Source organism: Trichomonas vaginalis, chromosome I, assembly GCF_026262505.1.
Source record: "Trichomonas vaginalis G3 chromosome I, whole genome shotgun sequence".
Classification (NCBI taxonomy): Eukaryota; Parabasalia; order Trichomonadida; family Trichomonadidae; genus Trichomonas; species Trichomonas vaginalis.
In genome coordinates, this window is record NC_067203.1 from 13,285,268 (window position 1) to 13,307,676 (window position 22,409).

Here is a 22,409-nt window from a genome sequence, read left to right on the forward strand (position 1 = left end):
TTTGCAATTTCAACATTTTGTATTTCAAGTAAATGATTGATTAAGAAAATTCATAAGGATGAAACTTAAAATCAAGCCTGACTAAGTTTAATCTTAAATCTATGTATTTATCCATAGATTTAAAACAAATTTATATCTTTAATCAAATTCTTGCTTCATAATTTGAATTAACAAATTTATAATTATATGGTAAAATGAAATCAAGGGCATATACATTCAATGCCATAAATCTCAAGTATAATTAAAAAAAATTAAATAGAATATGCATGGAATGAAAATTATTTATGGTGAAATGAATTTGGTGATGACAAAAGTTTTACTCCATTAAATTACTTGCTTCTTCTGGCTGTTCATCGAAATCGTTCTTGAATGGATCATCATTAGCGTTTTCATCATATATTGGGTTATCATTTTCTTGGCTAACTCCAGGATCTTCAATGAACTCGCCCTTCTCTGGATCAAATTCAAACTCTGCAGCATGCTTTGCAGCCTCCTTTGCAATAATAATACCTGCGATGATTGCAGCCAACGCAACAATTCCAGCAGCAACGCCAATGATGAGATAAATATTCTTCTTTTTATTATTACTTTTTCCTCCTCCTGACTCTATGAAAGCACCATTATCAATTGTTGATGCTGATGGTGTTGGTGTCTTTGCATTAGTTTCAACAAAGATATATGTCGTTGTTATTGTGCATGAGTAAGCATCATTTCCATTGCTGTCTAAAACAATAGTGCATGAATGAAAGAAAGTCTCAGAATGTGTTTGGGCTCCTGTGTAGCTTGGATCAACTGTTTGTGGATTCCATGGTTCTGGTATTGTAGCAGTAGCAATAGGATAATACTTCATTGTGAAATTAAACGTTTTATAAGGTGATGAAAGACCTTTGTCATCTTTGATGATGAATTTGATAAAGTGTGAACCTTCTGATAACCTTGGAACCTTGTATGTGAAATTCATTTTTCTCCGCTGGCCATCAGAAACATTGGAATACAATTGAATATCAGATTCCAAATCGCCAAGTGTTGGTGGTCTGTAGAAAATTGTATAAGTATCCCCAACATCTTTATCATAATATGCTAACTCAATTTCGATTTCTCGATCATAGTAGTATTCCGTTGGATAATTATTTGGAACGATTTCCAAACTTGGAGGGTTCATCTTGACATATTCGAATCGATGTTCATATTCATTAGATTTAATTCCATATTCATCTTCTGCCCAGATGTAAAGTCTATGCCATCCATATGGAACTCCTTCGGTGCGAAGACTAAATTCTTTCAAAAATGGTTTTTCTGATCTATAGCAATTTAATCGTGATCCATTATCAATTCTGAAGTAGAAGCTATTATCAACTCTGAATTTAAGTTCTGCCCATGTGTCATCCCAAACCTTTCCTTGAACGATGAAAGAAGCAGAATCGGTATATTTTTCTGCAAGACCATTAAGAATTGTCAAAATTGGAGCTTCATCTACCAAAAAGTCTCTCGTGTAATTATTGGAAACTAAATCTGCAGTGTCTTTTGCATAGCAATAAAATGAATATCTTCCAGTAGTTCCGAGTGTGATATTATTTATTGTGTACGTTTTCCCATAGGTTACATTTGTAAAATTATTATTCTTTCCATTGAAATTGTAATAAAGAGTACTGTTATAAAGTCTATCTTCATCGTAAACTTTGATATCGATACTGATTTTTTCTTTGGGTTTATAAAGATGTTTAAAGTTTGTTTCATCAACTTCAACTCTTGGGGGTTTTACAATTCCCTTTCCTAATCCAAGAAGAACACCAAAGGAAACTTCTCCATTATCAGGATAGAGATCGCGATTCTTCCAACCAAGTGAAAAAGCAGAATCTATATGATTTGTGAAGTTTCCTTCATTTGGTCTTCTATCTTCCCAATAATGAAGATTTCCTCGCCAATCCCAATTGCCAAACCATAAATTGTCGACATCATTAACTCCATATGCTTGTCTTGTAATAACTGTGAAAATACGTCCTGTATTCATTATATCATACATAGTGAAACCTCTTTTCTGTCCTGGTTCCCCATACCATACAATATCGGCATTATCTGAAGCTCTAATCATAATATCTGCATAAGTGGCAATTGAAATCTTATGTGGATATCCATCAATGCATTTTGCCATGAATTCGATTAGTAAGAAATTGGATGCACGTCCAAGATCTTCAAACGGTTTTGAAACTTTTGTTCGTACTTGAACACCAGAAGACTTTGCTACACCACCGAAGACACCTTGGATTGGAATTTGAACTCCATTGTTATCGACTTCAAAAACTGGCCACCAGCCTGTTCTTCGGTATGTTGTCCATTCACCATTATAAAGAATATCAAAGTCGGTCTTGAATGTTCCAGACCACCTGTATGGGATTGTTCCTCCGTAGACATTTTTTATAACGCAAATGCCACGATCCCAACAATTTCCAGAATTTGGATAGTAAACATAAAATCCAGCTGTTGCGTTATAAACTTGATTAAAGTTTAGACCTGTTTCACTGACTATTGTTATCTCTTTGCTACGTGACAAATAAATTAGAAAGGATACAAGCATAATTGTTTCTATTAAAAAGTGAAGTAAAAGCCAGTAGATTTTTAATCTTTCAATATTTACGGTTTGTTTCAAAAATTCATTAAAGTTTTTGCATTCAATTTAACATTATATATAAATTCTTATGTAATTAGGTTCTAGCTGAAATAAGAATGATAATTCATTAAGAGATTAAAATTTTTGGAAAAATTTAAAATTTTTAATAAGAGAAATGTAACTCATTCGAATTATTATCGATTACTGTATTTACATTCAAATTGGGTTTGAATAGGCCCTCAAATATTTTGATAGAATTATTGATCTTTTATATATTGAAGTTACGTTTAATTCAAATTTTGTTAATTTTATATTAACGTATGTTTAGAAGATTCTAAATAATGGAGTAGAAGTGAAAATAACCCATAATTTTTACTGATTTGTAAACGAAGTTTTTGAAAAAGCCGAGCTGGCGAGAAATTTTCCATATTATCTCATGTAATATTGTAATAAACAGAAATTCAACAAAAGTGACAGTTCTCAATTTTTTGACATTTGTAAATTCTAAATTGAATGAGAAAAATGAAATAATACTAAGCATCATACAATATTCTAGATTTAATTATAATTAGGAAAAGTTAGTTTTGAGAGTACTTTTCATAGGCATATAGAATGAAATCTTCTGAAAAATAATATCACATAAACTCATATTATTTTCTAATATATAACTATTTTATATAAAAATCAAATTCAATGATCTTAAAAGCGAAGGATAAACCTCAAAATTTACGAATATAATGAGTGGGAATATAATGCTTATCTATCATAAAACCATATGAAATATCAATTTTTGCTTTACGCCTAATTTTTGACGACAATTAGCAAAAATGTTAAATGTTAACACTCAGTCCATTTGAATATGAAAAATAAAATTGACTTTGATTAAATGTTTTTATTTATCATGCAATTCTTCTTGCGACCAAAGATTTGAATAAAATTTCAAAAAATAAGATAGCTTAAAAAAATATATAAAATTTGATCATAAATCAAATCGTTTTAAATAAAGGTTTCGTTTTGCTAAAATTGTCACTTTTATAACATATTTGTTTTTGGATGTTTTGCGAAACCAAAAAAAAAAAAAAAACTATGATATACAATGTGTGTGTAAAGAAAATACTTTATTTACTAGTTAAAAAATCATTTGGTATTGATCAAGTTATTTTTTCTGGATAAGATATTATATGGATAATTGGATAAAATACAATTATATAATCTTGTACCTGGTTTAATTAAGCTAATTGTCATCAGAAACTTGTAATTTTTATTGAATTTCAGATTTTCTTTTCATTACTGCTTTTCTTAATAGGTCAAGTTCTTATTTACGTTATAAAGTATGATATTTACAAATATCAAGTTATCATGTTTTTTGAGAAATTATGAGAAACAAACAAAAAGAAAAGATGGAATAGCAATGAATAGTGATGTGGGTATAGAAAATGTAAGAGATATGAATGCAAAGCAATCAGTATTTAGGATATTGACCATAGATTTCGAAAAAAAAAATGCTGCATATTGAGCGAAAACTATGATTATATTATAAGGCTGTCATTTAAAGCATAATGAAACTATTCCCTTTTCATTTTAATCGAATAAGATAGTAAAGATTTTTGAATTAGCTAGAAACTGATGAGATGTTTTCACAAATCAGATTTTTAATCTCTATAATGCATAATTCACTCAATATCTCAATTTTGATATTGCGAGATATTTTTGCTATCGGTTTCGCAATTTTGACACAATAGCAGAGGGTTCTATAAGCATTATTATCAACGTAGAATCTGAATATCATATCAGAAAATGTCGCAAATCCGACATTTACCCGACCAAATAGCAAAAATAATTGAATACTTTTCGCAAAAACTTTAAAAAATCGATAAAAATATGAAATATAGATATTAAAGAGACTTTTTATATAATATTCATAAAGATTTTCCAAAAATATGATACCGCAAAATTAAAAAGTGACGTCTTGAGTGGAGTCAAAGGTCGAAATTACTAGCTAAATGTTTTTAGCGAAATTGCGTATTGTATGTTTTTTCGCAAAACGAAACCCTTATTTTAAATTACTTCTTCATTTAATTATAACAATTATTTTGGTTTATATTTTTTTGGATCAATCATTTTAATAGAATTATATTATTTTATTAGTAAACACTACGTATTATTTTTTTAAGCTATCTTATTTTTTGAACTTTTATTCAAATCTTTGGTCGCAAGAAGAATTGCATGATAAATAAAAACATTTAATCAAAGTCAATTTTATTTTTCATATTCAAATGGACTGAGTGTTAACATTTAACATTTTTTGCTAATTGTCGTCAAAAATTAGGCGTAAAGCAAAAATTGATATTTCATATGGTTTTATGATAGATAAGCATTATATTCCCACTCATTATATTCGTAAATTTTGAGGTTTATCCTTCGCTTTTAAGATCATTGAATTTGATTTTTATATAAAATAGTTATATATTAGAAAATAATATGAGTTTATGTGATATTATTTTTCAGAAGATTTTGTGTTCTTCTTCAAAATTTTAGTTTTTATTAAAAAGAATCTTTACAAAATATACATTTACTTTAATTAATATTTAAAAACGTGCTCTATCAAAAGTTCCAAAAATTCAATATTTTAGCTTTTCTGAGGTGTCACTTTTGATGAATTTCTGTTTACAACAATATATAGCGAAATAATTGTTTCTAGCATGAAATTATGTGTTTATGCTTTTTTTGTGTCAGTCGATAATATCTTTGATTTATATATAAATATATCATTCAGAAGAGTTTAATTTAGTATTGTATTACTCCTTTTGTAGTGACTAAGACCCATGATTAAAAATATCTCTTCATTAACAAAAATTCCTATTTTGCTTATGCCAGTTGGTAAATTGTCGTTTTGTTCAATGTTGGAGTATTTTTTACTAATTGCAAATGAATAATATGATTTTCTACAATTTTGATCGATTGAAGAAAAAATTGTATCGGAATCAAAAGATGAAAAATCATCATTAATGAACATGACAGAGAATCAAACCGTTTTTCGATTGATTTTAAATTTAGAATGAAAATTGTTGAATTTCGAATTTTCCTCCCATTTACGATGGATCAAACTCGCATATCATCAAGATATGCTATGGCTCGCAGATCTCATGAGGAAACAAAAGGAGGCGATGGCGTTGAAGTCGTGGAAAGAAAACCTATTGAAGAAAATGATAACAAAGGATTTGAAGTTCATAGAATTTACCACATCAAATCGCATGCACCTCAATGGATTAGATGGGCAATTCCCGAAAAATACGCTCATGTTCATGAAATTAATCGCAATCCATACCCGCATTTCGACGTAAAATTCAACATTCCTGATATGGGAAATAGTTTTATACTTACAAATGAAAGTATGCATATACCTTACAAAAATGGTGATGAAATTCCGGAAAATATTTTAAATCTTCCTGATAATGAATTGAAACTTAGAAGAGTATACTATTTAGATTTGTTAAATGGACCAAAATCATCATTAGATGAATATGATTGCCATGGTTTGAAATTCCCTGAAGCTGGAATCGATGAATTGGTAGGACTAGAAGGTATATCAGATGATTCAAAACCACCTGAATGAGTCTCGCATTATAATGGCCCCATTACTTTATGCATTAAAGTAATTAGATTCGAATTTAAATGGTTTGGACTTCAAACGGCAGTTGAAACGCATGTTACACGTAATGTATTTTACGATGTATTTCTTGGCTCCTATCGAGCTATGTACTGCTGTGTAAATGAATGGTACAAAATGGATGACGAACCAATTGAAAAATACGAATTAGAGGTGAGGGACTCGTGCAATAAGCATGAATTCGATAAAGATGACAAAGAATTTATTCAAAAATAATTTGAAAATCTTCCTTTCTTTGAATTTATCATTCATATTATAAAATAAAGTTTATCATGAATATACATATCTCTTTGTGAGTAACGTTTCATCTGTAATGGCCTCAAATATACCTGTGACTGTATTCAATTTTGAAAATAATTTTATGAATATTGCAAAATTCAATGATGTTCAAGTATTCACTATTATTCTAAAAATATCGAAAAATGATCCAAAAAAATTGAAGTCTGACATTAACGTTGCTTCTGAATTTTGAGATTCATCACAATCAAAAACATGATTTTTAAATATAATTATTTAAACGCTTATGTTTACTGGGATAAATTAATTGTAAATAAAATTTTGAGAAGTTAGAAAAAGTTCACATTTGAGGGTGTTTTTCATATTATCCATATAATGTATTTACCAAATATGCAGAAATCACAAAAAATGATATGATGCAAAATCGCATCATCAACTCAAGTCACTTCAAATCCAAATAATGGGTGCCTATCCATCAACTGATCCGCACACGTATTGCGTGCCAACTGATGAGCCAACCGATGATAATTGTGGTCCTGTTTATATTAACTATAACAGACTTCTCCAAGTTGGCGGAGCTTATATTGCTACCTTCAGAAGCCAGCCAGACTCTGTTACAACGCCACAACTTATTAAAGCATCGAGTATTAAGTATCATGAGCAAGAATGTTTTGGTGAAAGAGAAGTTATGCCAGACGGTAAATATGGTCCTTACAAATGGATCACATATACACAGTTATATGAATACGTAACATCATTTGCAGCTGGTCTCCAACAACTTGGTGTTGGATATGGCGACTCCATCGGTATCTATTCCCATAATTGCATGTACTGGCAGATTGGTCAGTATGCTTCCCATTTCTTAGGTGCCGTAACAGTTCCAGTTTATGACTCCCTTGGCGCTGGTGCTGCCTCATATATCGTTGACCATGCAGAATGCAAAGTTGTTCTTGTTCATCCAACAAAACTTGAGTCAGCCCTCAAGATTTTCGATGAACCAAACACACCATTGAAGCATATCATCGTTATTGGCGATACTGCCCCAACAGATCGTCCAAATATCCATACAACAACCGAAATCTTAGAGAATGGTCGTAAAGTTAAAGATTTCAAGCCATATCCAGTTAAGCCATCAGATGTTGCCATCATCATGTACACATCTGGCTCAACAGGAACACCAAAAGGCTGCGTCTTGACCCACCAAAATATCATCGCTGGTGGAACAGGCCTTGCTGATCCAAACGGTTCTGTTACAACCTCCGATACATACATTTCATTCTTACCTCTCGCCCACATCTACGAACTTGCTTCTCAAACATGTTTCCTCGCACAAGGCTGCAGAATCGGCTTCTACACAGGAAGCATCAAGAACATCATGGATGATGTCCAGGCCCTTAGACCAACAATGATGCTTGGCGTTCCTCGTGTATTTAATAAGATTGCCGAGACAATGAACTCCAAGATCGACAAGCTTCCAACACCAATGAGACTCTTGATCCGTGGAGCCCTCAAATTAAAGATCGATGCCCTCTTAAACGACAAGCCAACATCATTACTTATCGATAACTTCCTCTTCTCCAAGTTCCGTGCGGCTCTCGGTGGCAGAATCAGATTCATCGTCTCCGGCGGTGCTCCAATTCTCCCAGAAGTCTACAATTTCCTTCGCGCTGCCATTACACCAAACATCATCCAAGGCTACGGACTTACAGAGATCTCCGCTGCCGGCTGCATCCAGCAGATCAACTCCAAGAACCCAATGACAGTCGGCGCAACAGCCATTGCTACAGATCTCAAATTGCGCAGAGTCGAAGGCATGGATTACGACCCACACGCTGAGAATCCATCCGGCGAAATCCTCTTCCGCGGCCCATCCGTATTCATCAGATACCACAAGAACGAGGAGTTGACAAAAGAAGCATTACAGGACGGCTGGTTCGCTACAGGCGATATCGGTATCATTACAAGCGATGGAACAGTCCAAATTATCGATAGAGTCAAGCAACTCGTTAAACTCTCTCAAGGAGAATATATCTCTTTGACTTCTCTTACAGACGCTTATGGTTCGGCCAAGGGCGTTTCTGGCATTTACATTTACGCTGATGGCCACCATAACCATCCAATTGCTGTCGTTATCCCAACAGAACAGCAGATTAAGGAATGGAAGGAAGCTGGTATCGAAAACTTCAAGGAATCAAAGATCGCTCATGATGATATGATTAAGAACCTCGATGAGCTCGCAAAGGCTCGTAATCTTAGAGGTTTCGAAAAATTAACTGCAATTCTTCTTGATGATGTCAAATTTACAATTGATAATGGCCTCCTTACACCATCCCAGAAGCCACAGCTTTCTAAACTCAAGAACAAATACGAGGCTAGACTTATCGAATTATATGAAGCACATCCAGAACTTCGCGGATAAATTTAGTAAAATTTATTTGATTACATTAATTGTTTTACATTTAGAAATACATATTATTGAATAATTTCTTTCATAAAATATATATTCTGGAATTTTCTTTTGATTTTGCTTGCATCATAAGTTTGATCATGTTTAAATCAATTTTAAAATGGTTTTATAATTCCAAAAATATTTAATTTTTCTCTTTTTATCTTGAAAATCGTATTTTTTGATTTCATTTTTGAAATTTTGAAATTTTTTTGGAATTTTTCATGACCGAATTTAACGATGACATATAGATAGATATAATATATGAGAGAGTTTTATTGTATTTCTTTCAATATTCACGATTAAATTTGTTTAATTTGTTAAAATTTGAATCAAATTCATATGAAATTAGCATATTTTAGTAATATTTCTTCATACTCTTAATATCTTGATCAAAAGTATCATAATGTTGGTCCAAAATTCTTATTTTTCATCAACTTGATGCAATTCAATTGACACTTCAGCTAAATATTTTAAAATACTCCTTTATTAACTAGTACTCTGTTGCATAGTATACTACATTTACATTAGAATTGATAGATTACAGTATCAAACTCCCAAATGAGAAAATCTATTATACAATCATAATTGTGAAGAAAACGATTATTTATAAATACAATTCTCTCGAAATCGATATTTGCATAGTATTGTATATATTTTATGAAAATTTTTGTAAACTCTGATCGTTCTTTACAATTTAATAATAATGATTGAAATTGATGAGAGAGATCCACTCTGGAAACGAATATTGTACTTTATTGATTACCAGGACATGATCATATCAATCCTTGCTCTTGCTGTTTGGCTTGGTCTTTCAACAATCGAACCAAATTATTTATATATACCAGAAAATGACGGAGATTCCAATTATCCAATGAAAAAATCACAAATACCATTTCTCCTTTTATCATTCATTGTATTTGGAGGTTTCAATTTAATTTTTATTGGATTATACTTCCTTGCAAGGCGCTATCCGAAGTATTTTTGCAGATTTGATCTATTTCCAGTTGCATGGGGATTGGTTTTTGCTATTTCAATGAGCAATATTTTTGTAAATGTTCCAAAGAGCTACGTTGGACGCGCAAGACCAGATATTTACGCTAGATGTGGAGTGAAAAATTTAACCGAATGTCCACAAAAAATACTCAAAGAAGAACATAAATCTTGGCCATCAGGTCATTCTTCTACAGCTATGTCAGCAACAATCTACATGGCAGCATTTTTCATTAAGTTTTTGTACGCAAAACCATACGCAATCATTTTCTCAGCATTATTTGCATTATTTGGAATTTACGTTGGCGCAACACGAATAGTCGATTTCAGACATCATCCTGACGATGTTCTAGCTGGATTATTTATAGGATTCATCGCTGCTTATATAGTTTGGGAAAATTTATCTACAAAAATCTTTATTGAGTCGAATCAAAAGGATGAAACACTCCCACTCCCACAAACTATTACACAGTAATATATTTTGTTCATATTATAAAATCTTCTGTTTGTTTATTATAAAAACTTCTTTCTTTTAAATTTATGTACTAATCTTTATATTCTGGAACCATACTAAAGCTAGGACAAATGTCCTCAAACTCAGAAAAGAAATTAAATCCAAGATCCAAAAAATTGAAAATGATAATATTATGTTTCGATCAATCTATGTCCTCAAAATTCTTTTAAACTATTTAGATTGTTGATTAAAGCATTTTCTTTTAAATTTTCCAAACTTGAAATTTCTTTTCCCAAAAATCTACTTTGTTTAACAATTTCATAGATTTAAGTATCTTCCACTACTGATAAATGTTCGAAATTAATGGTTATTAAATCATAATTTTTATTGATGTCAGTGAATATTATAGCTAAAATTGTCGCAACAAAGGAGATATTAAAAATCAATAAAGTTCCTGCAAAATATACAATTGGTCAATTCCAGAAACACCTTTTGAAGCTTTGCGAGTTAACATCTGATGAAACAAATGTCCGAATTATAGCTAATGGAAAAATTCTCAATCCTTCAGTTCAAATCGGTAGTCTTGAAATCGATGAAACATCATCTATAACTATAAATGTCGCAGGAGTTCGTCTGAAAAATAAAAATCAAAATAATTCCGAAAATCAACAGGACAAACAGCCTCAACATTCAAGCACAGAAGAACAAAAACCATCAACTTCAAGAATACCTCCACAACATATAATTCGTAAAATAGAACCAACTCAATCCGAAAAAGTCGCTGATGATTCAGATGAAGAACCAATTGAAAAAGAAATAAAACCAAAACCAAATATAGCTCCGAAAAAGGAATTTGTCAGAAGGAGAATTGATCCGAAATCTTTCATCAAAAATCAAGAAGAAAACCCAAATGCATGGAAGTATGATATGCAAGATTTCAAATACAAGCCTCACATCGAATCACCATATGATAAAGCATCAAAATACTTATTATCGGTTTTAATTTCTTTTGCAATCGTTCTTGCTATTGGAATTTTGTTTATTAATAGATACCACGAAATCAAGTCTATTAAGATATCTCAAGGCATCAAAAACGTTGAGAGCAAAGCAATTATTGGAATTTACCCAATTTACGCTTTAATCGGAGTGTTCATTTGTATTGTAATCATCTATCCATTGTTCAAGGAGAGAATTCTTCCTGTTTTCAATTTGAGATTCTTTATCGATTTGATTTCAAGTTTTAAGCAGAATTACGAGCTTGAAGCATACAAAAATCAAAAACGTTTCATCGTCGAAGAGTAGATATGTTTTCTTGTAATTAATAAAAAATATATTTTGTTTTTTTATCATTTGGATAACAATTTTTATATGCGGCATATCATTTTTAATATTAGAAAAGATATATATCATTTACAACATATATAATCTAGTATACCATCGATGAACAAAAAAGAAGAACACCAAAATGAAAAAATCGCGCCGTCCAGGACTTGAACCTGGACTCTACTGCTCCGTAGGCAGTCGCCTTATCCAATTGGGCCAACGGCGCTTCACATGTATGTTTAAAATTTTAAATATAACATAAATTCTCAACAAATGAGATCATTTCTATCAATTGGAATCCATAATAAGCAACTGAAATTTAAACAAAATACTGCACGAGGTATCCTCAATCCTACATCCAAATAAATACTTCACGTTATTAACCATTTATTTTACCATTCCCCAATTTTTCATTTTTTTCCAAAAGTGACAAGATTTAAGATGAATTTGATTGGAATTGCAGATTTTTTACATTTAGCATCGATTGTTTTATTGCTAGCTAAGATAAAAATTAAGCGTAGATGCGATGCTGTTTCATTGAAGTCTTTAATTTTATATTTAACATGTTACATACTCAGATACGTAAATCCATGGATTTTTAAAGGATCATTCGTTTCAATTCTTTTTAAATTAGCAATCATTTCATTATATGCATACCTAATCTATTTAGTCAGATTCAAATTTTATAAAACTTACGAAGAACAACGCGATACACTGTATATATCAATAATATATGCTCTGTCAATACTATGTGCACTCATATTTGGTCCAAAGCTTCGATTCGAAAAAGTTTTTATTTGGACATTTTTCCATGCGGTATCATTATGGATTGAAGCTTTTGGAATCTTACCACAGATAATTTTACTACGAAGATCTAGCAAAACTAATATAATCCAAGTAGATTACATTTTTCTCCTTTCCTTATACAGAATGATATATTTCATGTATTGGCTTTATAGCTATATTACTTCAACAAGAGTTCAAACCAATCTCATTGTTTCATCTTTGATTCAAACAATTATTTTCTCCGATTTTATTGTTGTTTATATATATTTTAAGATGTCAAACAAAGAATTTGAGCTACCATATTAGATTGACGTTATCCTCCTTTTATTTGAAGAATTTATTATTTATTCTGTTTTAGAACCTTCAGTATCAGTTCATCTGCTCAAAATTATACTTCAACATTTTGTGTAGATCATTAATTTTACAGATCTAACAATATATCCTCTGATATTTTTTTTTGTTCGTATATTCGAGAAAAAGAACAAAATAGATTCGTCATTGAAATCAATTTATACTAAGTAAAACACCTAGATGATCTTTTTATACTGAGCCGCAATCCCCATCAAAGATTTTTTTTCTCAGTCAGATTTTCTTTACGATCAGTGTCCTTTAATATTTACTGATTACCTTAAGTTACAAGATGCATATATGCATTCATAAAAATCAAAGGAAATCATGAATCAGAATCAATGTTGTAAACAAAATAACATCAATTTCTGTGAATAAAATTATAAAATATTAATCACTGTTATGTAACTATTTATATTTCTTTTCCATAAAACATTTCTCTCTGAAATAAAACTCTCAAATGTAAAAAACAATGAAAAACTTCTTAAAATCATCTTAAATCATGAACTAATCTCTCACACACATTCGGATGAATACACCAATAAGGTAAAAATTGACGAAAATAATATTCAAAGTTCAAATTTTTCCATAAAATCAAGCAATTGTAAACTTGTCAAAAAATAAAAAATAAAAAGTATTCGTGGTAACAAGAATAAACATTTTCACAAATGCAAATAAAACTTTCATAAAAAATTTGACAGCATTCAATTTTTCATTGAGTCATCCATAATCTTGACCACTCATCCATACAAATATTTTGAATACTTATAGAAAATTCATTTTTCATATATTATGCCTCCACAGCAGCAATACAAGTCAACACTTGAGGAAATAGAGTACATCAAGTACGCTTTTCCAAGACTCCTTAAGGAAAGACTCGGCTTCATCAGAGTTTCTTCTCCAATTTTCCTTGAAAAGTCATCTGGCCTCAATGATGACTTAAATGGTGTTGAAGAGAAGGTTTCCTTCACACACAAGGGCAAGGTTATGGAAGTTGTCCAGTCATTAGCTAAATGGAAACGTGTTGCTCTTAAGAAATACAACATCAAAGCTTTATATGCTGATATGAACGCTATCAGAAAGGATGAGAACGTTGATAAGACTCACTCAATGTATGTCGACCAATGGGATTGGGAAATGGTTGAAGAACAAGGCCCAGAACATGTTGTTGAAGTTGTCAACACAATCCACTCCTGCATTTACGATTTAGAGACAGAACTTCTTAAGTTCATGTATCCAAACATCTCTGATGAGGAACTTGAAAATAAGAAGATTATTCCAAAGACAATCACATTTATCACTTCCGAAGCCTTACGTAAGAAGTATCCAAACATCTCAGCTAGAGAACGTGAGAACAAGATCGCCAAACTTCATAAGGCCGTCTTTATCCAACAGATTGGGAAGGAATTAGGAGATGGCTCTATCCACGACTCAAGAGCTCCTGATTATGATGATTGGGATAACAATGGCGATATCATCTACTGGAGTGACGCCTTAAACGAATCTCTTGAAATTTCTTCAATGGGATATCGTGTTAACAAGGATACATTAGTTCCACAGCTCCAGAAGGTTCATGCTGTTGACAGACTCGAGAACCCATACTGCAAGATGATCATGAACGATGAACTTCCACAGACAATTGGCGGTGGTATTGGACAAAGCAGATTATGCATGCTTTTGATGCAAAGGAAGCATATCTCTGAAGTCCAGTCCGGCTACTGGGATGATCCAGTTGCTGATGCTTTATAAATTTATTTTCTATCCGGATAATAATAAATATATTAATATAAAAAATATTAACAATTGTTTAATTTTAAATATCAGATACTGTTCAATTCCAAATCAGAAAATATAAAAAAAATTATTAAACATTAAATAAAGAAAACATATTAAAATGGTTTAATTTTAATAGGAATCTTATTTCTTATAAGCACGGTTCTCTACAAAACAATATAATATTGAATTTTCCAAAATTGAAAAAGAACGAGTTTCAAACTCTTCTGTAATTCTCTTTTGAAGCAAAACATATTCATCAAACACCTTCAATCCTCAGTAAACAACTCATCATTACAAATTTTTATAACTTTATAAACCTTGTGGGCAGTGGTTAAATTTCGAAAAGTAATTTGCAACAATGAGTTGTAAAAATAAAAATTTGGAGGAATTGGAATTATTGATGAATTTCATTTTCGAAAACCTGCTTTGCGAGTTGAATTTCTTGAATGATATCTTTTGACTTTTCGATTAATGGAAGCATCGCGTCGACTTGACTTTCATGTAATTCTAATTCATGCTCAATTTGAGACATTTGAGCAGAAAGTTCTTGTACTTGCTTTGCATTTATAGGTCCACTAACAGCCATCTCCAGTGCTAGCTGTATATCAAATATTCTTTGGCATAAATCATCCATAACTTGCATCGATGACGTTTAAAATTTCAGAATATAAAAATTTTTATAAAAGTGCCAAAAATATTTGATTCTCAAAAATGAAGATTGAATTGAGGCTATGATAGTTATTTTTCTATGAAACAATGCTTTCAATGGTTATGGTTTTCATACACTTTCAATGATTAGTAATAGTTATTTGTAAAAAAAAATTAAATATTTATACAAACATTATAAAATAATAAAAATTAAATAATGGAATTTCTTCTTAAGACTCCTCTTCTTCTCTCCCACAATGAAGGAGCATAGAAAGAGTTGAATGCCTTAGGAGCCAAGCTTGTCTCGTACTCAGCCATCATTCTCAGTCTTGGCCTTTCGAATTCTTTCTTCGAAAGCAAATCGTTTGAAGATTTGTTTCTTATTATTGTGTAATTCGGGAATTTCTCTTTCGGACGTTCATTTGATTCTCTCTCATTGATAATCTTCAATGATTCAGGAGGATCATCCAAGTTGATACGTGAAGAAAGAGATCTACTTTTCTGTTTTTCGATTTTAACAACTTGTTTTTGTCCAGTAATTCCTAAAGAAGACAAATCTGCTGTTATATTCATTTCCGTTGTATTTGCCATTAACTTTGCAAGGAGTTCCTCTTCCTCCTTCCTCTGTTGGTCCTTTCTGTTGACAAGAGGAGAATCCTTTGGTTCTTCTTTCTTGACAACTTTCTTTTTGACAACTTTTTTCTTGAGAGTTTCAGGAGGTTGATCAGGACCTTCTTCTTCAGTGATAGATGAGATTGTATTATCGAAAGGAATCTTCTCATCATTGTTCTTTCTTCCAATAGTTCTCCTTTGCTTTCCTTGGCCTCTGTTTCCTGCAACAGCTTTAACTTTCGAAACAGATTCAACGGAAACATTTGATGTCGAATTTTGTGCTGAACTACGATTGGAACGACTTAATTTCGTTGCAGGCTGGTCTTTTGTAATTGGTAATTGTTCCTTTGACTTGTTTGTGATCTGATCTTTTTGTAATTGTCCAGTTTCTTCTTCTTCATTTGAATCATCCGAATGAATGCTTTCCATTGTGATTCCTTTCGTTAATTTGTTGTTATGATCACTTGTATCGAAGTGATCTACTGATTTCTTGGAGCCCCTCAAGTCTTTCTTGCTTGCAGTGAGTTTTGTTCCTTTCTTTGATAATTTCTTGTCACTTTTTTCAACTTTTTCAACCTTTTCATTGTTTCTTGATCTTGGAGGTCTTTTCTTTGCTTGTTTTGCATTCATTTTAGCGAGATCGACATCTCCTATTTCTTCTGCGATCTGTAGTTTAGGTGTTTGTGCTTCACTTGACTGCTGACTTCTGTGAGAAGTTATTGTTATCAAAGGATCATTTTGAGGGATGTTTAAATCAGGAGTTTGTCTTTCTTCAACTTGATTTTGTTCTTCTTGTTTTGATAAGACGTTGTTTAGATCGTTTTGTGCTTGTTCCAAGTTACTCAAATCTTCAGAAGTTGTTGAAGACAATTCTGTTGAAGTTGTTTGATAATCTTCTTCTTCATTTTCTGATTCTTCCTCTTCTTGTTTCTTTTCTTCTTTGACTTCTTCTTCCTCTGTTTTCTTTTCTTCAGGTTCTTCACGTTTTTCTTCTTCTTCCTCAATTTTTTGTTGTTCATGCTTTTCTTCTTCAACTTCTTCTTCTTCTTCAGTAACATTTGTTTGTTCTGTTTGATATGTCTGAGTGTCTGTTTGGTATTCAGTTATTTCTTCTTCTTCGACGTATTCTTCTTCTTCCTCTTCTTGTTTCTTTTCTTCTTTTGGTTCTTCTTGTTTTTTTTCTTCTTCTTCCTCGATTTTTTCTTCGTGTTTTTCTTCTTCTTCCTCTTCTTGTTTCAGTTTCTGTTCTAAATCATATTTCGCTTGTGATTGTTGAGACATTCTTTCTATCTCTCCATCAATGTCAACATCAGAATCTTCTTCCTCTTCTTTCTTTTCTTCTTCATGATTCTCTTCTTCTTTATGTTCTTCCTCTTCATGTTTTTCTTCTTTTTCTTCTTGAATGATTCCTGATTCGTCTGATTTAGTTTCCGCAATGTTTTCAACTGATTCATGTGTCATTGATTCATCATCTTCATTGATCTGTTCCATGATTGGTGGAGGTAATTCGTCAGCTTCAGAAATCATGTTCAAATCACTTGATTTCCTGTTTAATGGTTCTTGTTTCGGAGAATCAGGCAATTTGATTTCCGGCTTGTTTTCAGGAATGAGTCCGCTGACTGTGTGTGAAGATCCATCGCTGTCTTCGATTGTCTGCGCCTCGTAAGGAAGACTGGAGAAACTTCCGCGAGAAGCAGTAGAAACTTGGGAAGGAAGGTTCTGTATTTCAGTTGTTTCATCAGGAATTGTTTCAGGAATTGCAGAGTTCCTGTCTTCTTCTTCATCATTGTGCTTCGAAGAATGATGACTCAACAAAGAAACAGTCGAAGAATTGTTGGAAAGAGCTTTCTGGTGGAAACTCAAGAAGTTAATTGTTGGTTGCCACTTTGGTTGGTCGACCAGCGTGTTGTCTTCTATCAATCCAACTTCATCAAGTACTTCTCTCAAAGCAGCGAAGTCATTTCTCTTCAAATGTTCTTCAACTTGGAGAACTGATGCCGACTTTGGTTTTGGAGGTGTTGGAGGTTTCTTTGCGAGAATAGAACTCTGGAATGAAGCAACAGAAGAAGGAGAATCCAATGGCTCAATATCCTCGTTTCCGTAACTTGCTTCTGTTATAGAATCCAACAAGAAATCTTCTTGGGAATTCTCAGAAATCATCGGCAAAAAGTTTTTGCCAACATTCAAAGAATTATTGATATCATTCAAAGTAAACAATCCAGAAGGAGGAGATCGAGGTCTTCCCTTACCATAATTAGGATTGGCAACACCAGCAACTGTGAATCCATGCAATTCCTGAGGACCACTCGATTCCATTGGAATTGTATCAGCTAAAGGTGTCCATTCAGGAAGAGGACCAAGTTTGTTGAGTTGCAAGTTCTGTATATCATCTGCTGACATTGGCGGAGCATTCTTTATGAGATCAGCCAGTGGATTATCACTTGCTCCGTATATATCACTCAATATCTTCAAAGAAGGAGATTCATTTACGAGTTTTTGTGCTCTTTGGTTGTTGTTATCGAAAATGTTCAATCCGGACATCGAAAACAAACTCGCGGAAGAGTCATTGCACTGATCAAACAATGAAGTGTTGATTAGCTGGATCTGACTCGATGCTTTGACATCATTTGTTGTATTTGACAATATTGGTTCTTCTCCAAATGTATCAGCCTTTTCTTCGACAACATTTTCATTTGATTTTGCTTCTTTCAATGCAGGGAATATTTCTTCTTTTATTGGTTCGTATCCAGAAGGATCGAATTCATCTGATGCCTGATCGAATTCTTCGATATTTGTAAGGTTTGAATGTCTCCTTCTATCGAAAATGTTGTTGACAAAATTCCTTCTTTTCTGGATTGATTCCAATGTTTCTTCTTCTTCCTCTTCTTCTTCGTATTCATCGTATTCATTGATATCAAAATATTGTTCACTCAACGAGATGTTCTTAATGAATCCATGATGCTCAGGCCTCTTGTGGAACCTTACTCCTTCCCAATGCATGAAATCAGCTCCACTCATTGATTGGGAATATGGTTTTGGTTGTTTCGGAGGAATCCAATCATCATAAAATGTTGGTTTTGTGTTGTGGAAATGTCTCGCTTCGGAACCACCAATGTAGACACCATTTGGCATGATTGTTTGGATTGGCAAAGCTACTTGTTGTGTCAAGTGAATAATTGGCTTTTTGGCTTTGTTTTCTGATACTTTTTTGAGACCTTTCAGAGCTTTTTGGAAGATTTTTCCTGGAACATTTATGTTACTTGCGTTGTAAGCCACTCTTGTTGGATCATTGACTTCTGAATTTGCTAAGTTTGCAAGGATATCAGCTGTTAGTTCATTTGTTTGTACTATTGTTCCATCTTCTAGTTCGATCTCGAAAACTCTTTGTTTCTTCTTATTTTCACGAGTTTTTCTGTTGCCAATTTTCTTTATTGGCTTAATTTTTCTGACAACTTCTATTTCATCACTTTCATTTTCTTCTTGAGAGTTTTCTGTTCTTGCTGATGACGAAGAGATAGATTTAATGGATTTCCTGGCACTCTGTTTCTCAAGCCTCTTCCTGTGCATCTCTTGGAATACTTCTTTTGGAACAGATTTGACATCCAACGTCAAAAAGAACGAATAAAAGAATTCTTCATCGACATTTTCCACTTTTTTCGCTCTGATTCTTTTGATTTTCTTTTGTGGTTGGAAAGCAGCAGCAACTCTTGGATCATTAGCAATGAGTTTCTTAATAATATTTGCGTTGTGCTGCATCACTGCGTCTATATCAGATTGAGGAGCAGCTATCAATTCTCCAACAGAAGGACGAGAATCCAAATTAAAAGTATAAGTTTCTTCACCTTCAACGACAATTTTCGGATGTCCGTCTTCGAAAATCAAGTCCATTCTCTTTCTTCCTCCAGGAGGAATATCAGGATATCTCAATATTGGTTCATTATTTACATTGTTCAAGTTGTTTTCTCCTGACTCCAAATTGAAATGCTCTTGAGAACTTGAAGATGAAGAACTGAAATAATTGTTTTTCATGTTATTCGTTGTTTGTTGGAAGAAAGGAACAACATCGTCATCTTCTTCTTCACTTGATAACTCTTTCTTATCTTCCTCTTCTTCTTTCTTCGGAGTATGTGGTGGAGAAGGATAAATTCTTTGGAAATCAGGCCAATCCAATAACCGAATATTTTGATCAACACCCAAAACTATCATTAATTTTCCTGCTAAAATAAATGCCATTTCATGGTTTGTTGTGTGTTTTGGAGTGTCTTTCGTGTATTGGACAATACCTGTGATACAATCAGCTATTGTTAATGTATCATTTGTTCCCAAAGAACAGACATATCCTTCAAGATTTTCTTTCTTAATTAGCTCCAATCCGCCTTCGAATTTGAGTAGATCCATGGAAGAAATGATAGAAGTAAATGGAGAATTATGGAGTTTCATATTATGCAAAAGTGTCAAAGTTGGATTTCCATGCAAATCTTCTTGTAACTCATAGACTTTTCCTTTACCGTTATCTAGGCAAACAACTAATAAACTGTTAGTTGCGAACTTGAAGGTCTGAGCGATCTCGAATTCGTCCAATTTCAATGTGAAAACTTCTTCAAAATATTGTTCATTAACCTTATAAATATGAATTACAACATCTTCCAATCCGATGACGTATTTACCGTCAGGAGTCCTTTCCATGTGGAGCATTCCGATATTTGAGATCTTCCAGCTGCCAATATAATCCCAGCATGTTGGACAATGCATAACAATGCCGCCATTACTTGTGGAAGTGAATAATAAAGTTGTCACTTTTTTACATTTTTTGCAATAAGAATGTCTAACTGTCATTACGTTTTCAAGAGGCAGCATTGAGTCTATTCTGTTACCAAGTGTTGGTTCATTCATTTCGAACAGTTGCTTGTTATTTGTATTAAAGCATTTGATTTCTCCGTTCGAAAAACCAACGTAAATTATTCCTTTGTGTAAAACCATTTCGGAAACAGGAACAGAAATAGTATGTGGTTTTCCAGTGTTAGCAATTGGCATTGTATCCAAATCGTAGACAGTTGATTCATGGGTGTCAGCGTACAACTGGTGGATGATGTTGGTCTTCGACAGAGCAAAAATTTTACCATTGTGGTCGACCAAAATTGAAACAACAGCATCTGAACAAATTGAAAGTTCTTTCGGAGCAAAACAGGCTTGGAACTGCCTGATTATGCCGCCTTCGCTTTGGAAAACCCAGGACTTCTTCTCTGTCTTGTAGGTCATTGCGGATTGTAAGTCTATGGCCGCTTCTACGTTTTTCATGTCTAATGGAACAGATGGCTCGAGGTTATATGAGCCAATGAGGTTTCCTGTCATCATATTGTAGCGGCGGATGACTCTTTCGTGGGATACTGTGATGATTGACATGGAATCTATGATCAAATGTATTGGTCCAAGCCGAACTTGGTCAATCGTTTGGGTATTGAGAGCGCTTTTCTCGAAAACTTGCCAGGTCTTGACTATGCCATCTGTAGCTGCGGTGAAAAACATCAAGTGCTCAGGAGAATAGCTGATTCCTGAGATATTCGCTTTATGACCTGTATTAAATTTCTGTAATAAGCTGCCATCGTTCATCGACATGATGTAAACATCTGTTCCTGATGCACCAAATAGGATTTCTTTAGTGTCATCACATACTAAATGATTCATCCACTGAGAATTATGTCTTGTTGTCCATTTTCCTTCCCATTCACAAGCTGTGCCTGAAATGGAAGTATGAGCATGAACTTCTAAAGCACGAACCCAGCCAAAATTACCTGATAAGTATAATGTTTGGAATTTTTGTGACCATGACATGGCAAGCACAACAATTTTTGTATCTAAACTTAATGATGGAACTTGTGATAATGTATCATCAAACGCTAAAATAGTTCTTCGATTTTTTACCATTAAAAACAAAGCTTTCGAAGGATATAAAGGTGTGAATATAGGATGCATTACTGCTAATGTTTCATGACTAACAAACTCGCATTCTTTAAGTAATTTAAAATTAAAAAAATTGAATAAGCGAAATTTCACGCCATCAAATGTTAATAAGTAGGAAGTTTCCTCGAAGGTACTGACAGTCCATAGTTTTACCGTATATGGATGGGCAAAATCGTGTTGATGTACGAAAAATGCATCCATGTACGATAAACTCGTTTTTTTCATCATTTTCCTTATTTTTGAGATTTTCATTAATAAATATATTGCAAATAGTAAATCAAACAAATTATGCTGATAATATATATCAAAAAAATTAAATATAATTTTGATAATGAAAATTATAAGAAATTTAAAAGATAATACCAGATGATCTTAAACAAATATTAGGAGGATATTGTTTTCATATGTAGAAAATTGAGAGAATTTCAATATAAATATAAATTTCGTCACAATTCTCATAAATGAATCCATTTTTAAGCAGGATTCTTAAAAATTTCGTCTCATATTTTGACTTTTTAAACATGAAACTATTTTCTAAAGTGTCAAA

At 32.6% G+C, this 22,409-nt stretch overlaps 8 protein-coding genes and 1 non-coding gene across 9 annotated transcripts, besides 2 other annotated features; 5 read left to right on the plus strand and 4 right to left on the minus strand.

The window, feature by feature from the left end:
- Positions 1-134: 134 nt before the first annotated feature.
- Positions 135-2,593, minus strand: TVAGG3_0979480 (ribonuclease H protein family; the record flags this gene model as incomplete). The annotated part of the gene is made up of 1 exon (XM_001319066.2): positions 317-2,575. One exon carries the CDS (start codon positions 2,573-2,575, stop codon positions 317-319), a length of 2,259 nt encoding a protein of 752 aa, XP_001319101.1.
- A 462-nt stretch (positions 2,594-3,055) lies between these two features.
- Positions 3,056-3,092: a mobile genetic element.
- Positions 3,093-5,245: 2,153 nt separating this feature from the next.
- Positions 5,246-5,283: a mobile genetic element.
- A 341-nt stretch (positions 5,284-5,624) lies between these two features.
- TVAGG3_0979510 (phosphatidylinositol transporter protein) lies at positions 5,625-6,674 on the plus strand (the record flags this gene model as incomplete). Its single annotated transcript, XM_001319065.1, has 1 exon — positions 5,667-6,224. The coding sequence occupies one exon, from the start codon at positions 5,667-5,669 to the stop codon at positions 6,222-6,224; it is 558 nt and encodes a 185-aa protein (XP_001319100.1).
- A 296-nt stretch (positions 6,675-6,970) lies between these two features.
- Positions 6,971-8,963, plus strand: TVAGG3_0979520 (long chain fatty acid--CoA ligase family; the record flags this gene model as incomplete). The annotated part of the gene is made up of 1 exon (XM_001319064.2): positions 6,976-8,934. One exon carries the CDS (start codon positions 6,976-6,978, stop codon positions 8,932-8,934), a length of 1,959 nt encoding a protein of 652 aa, XP_001319099.1.
- A 698-nt stretch (positions 8,964-9,661) lies between these two features.
- Positions 9,662-10,459, plus strand: TVAGG3_0979530 (phosphatidate phosphatase protein; the record flags this gene model as incomplete). Its single annotated transcript, XM_001319063.1, has 1 exon — positions 9,668-10,429. The coding sequence occupies one exon, from the start codon at positions 9,668-9,670 to the stop codon at positions 10,427-10,429; it is 762 nt and encodes a 253-aa protein (XP_001319098.1).
- Positions 10,460-10,798: 339 nt separating this feature from the next.
- On the plus strand, positions 10,799-11,710 carry TVAGG3_0979540 (ubiquitin-like family; the record flags this gene model as incomplete). Its single annotated transcript, XM_001319062.1, has 1 exon — positions 10,799-11,710. The coding sequence occupies one exon, from the start codon at positions 10,799-10,801 to the stop codon at positions 11,708-11,710; it is 912 nt and encodes a 303-aa protein (XP_001319097.1).
- Positions 11,711-11,883: 173 nt separating this feature from the next.
- On the minus strand, positions 11,884-11,957 carry TVAGG3_0979550. Its single transcript has one exon. It is a non-coding gene; the product is annotated as a tRNA-Arg (tRNA).
- Positions 11,958-13,594: 1,637 nt separating this feature from the next.
- TVAGG3_0979560 (aspartate-ammonia ligase family) lies at positions 13,595-14,689 on the plus strand (the record flags this gene model as incomplete). Its single annotated transcript, XM_001319061.2, has 1 exon — positions 13,658-14,614. One exon carries the CDS (start codon positions 13,658-13,660, stop codon positions 14,612-14,614), a length of 957 nt encoding a protein of 318 aa, XP_001319096.1.
- A 346-nt stretch (positions 14,690-15,035) lies between these two features.
- Positions 15,036-15,275, minus strand: TVAGG3_0979570 (uncharacterized protein; the record flags this gene model as incomplete). Its single annotated transcript, XM_001319060.1, has 1 exon — positions 15,036-15,275. One exon carries the CDS (start codon positions 15,273-15,275, stop codon positions 15,036-15,038), a length of 240 nt encoding a protein of 79 aa, XP_001319095.1.
- A 177-nt stretch (positions 15,276-15,452) lies between these two features.
- TVAGG3_0979580 (chitin-binding type-2 domain family) lies at positions 15,453-22,064 on the minus strand (the record flags this gene model as incomplete). Its single annotated transcript, XM_001319059.1, has 1 exon — positions 15,500-21,826. The coding sequence occupies one exon, from the start codon at positions 21,824-21,826 to the stop codon at positions 15,500-15,502; it is 6,327 nt and encodes a 2,108-aa protein (XP_001319094.1).
- Positions 22,065-22,409: the final 345 nt, after the last annotated feature.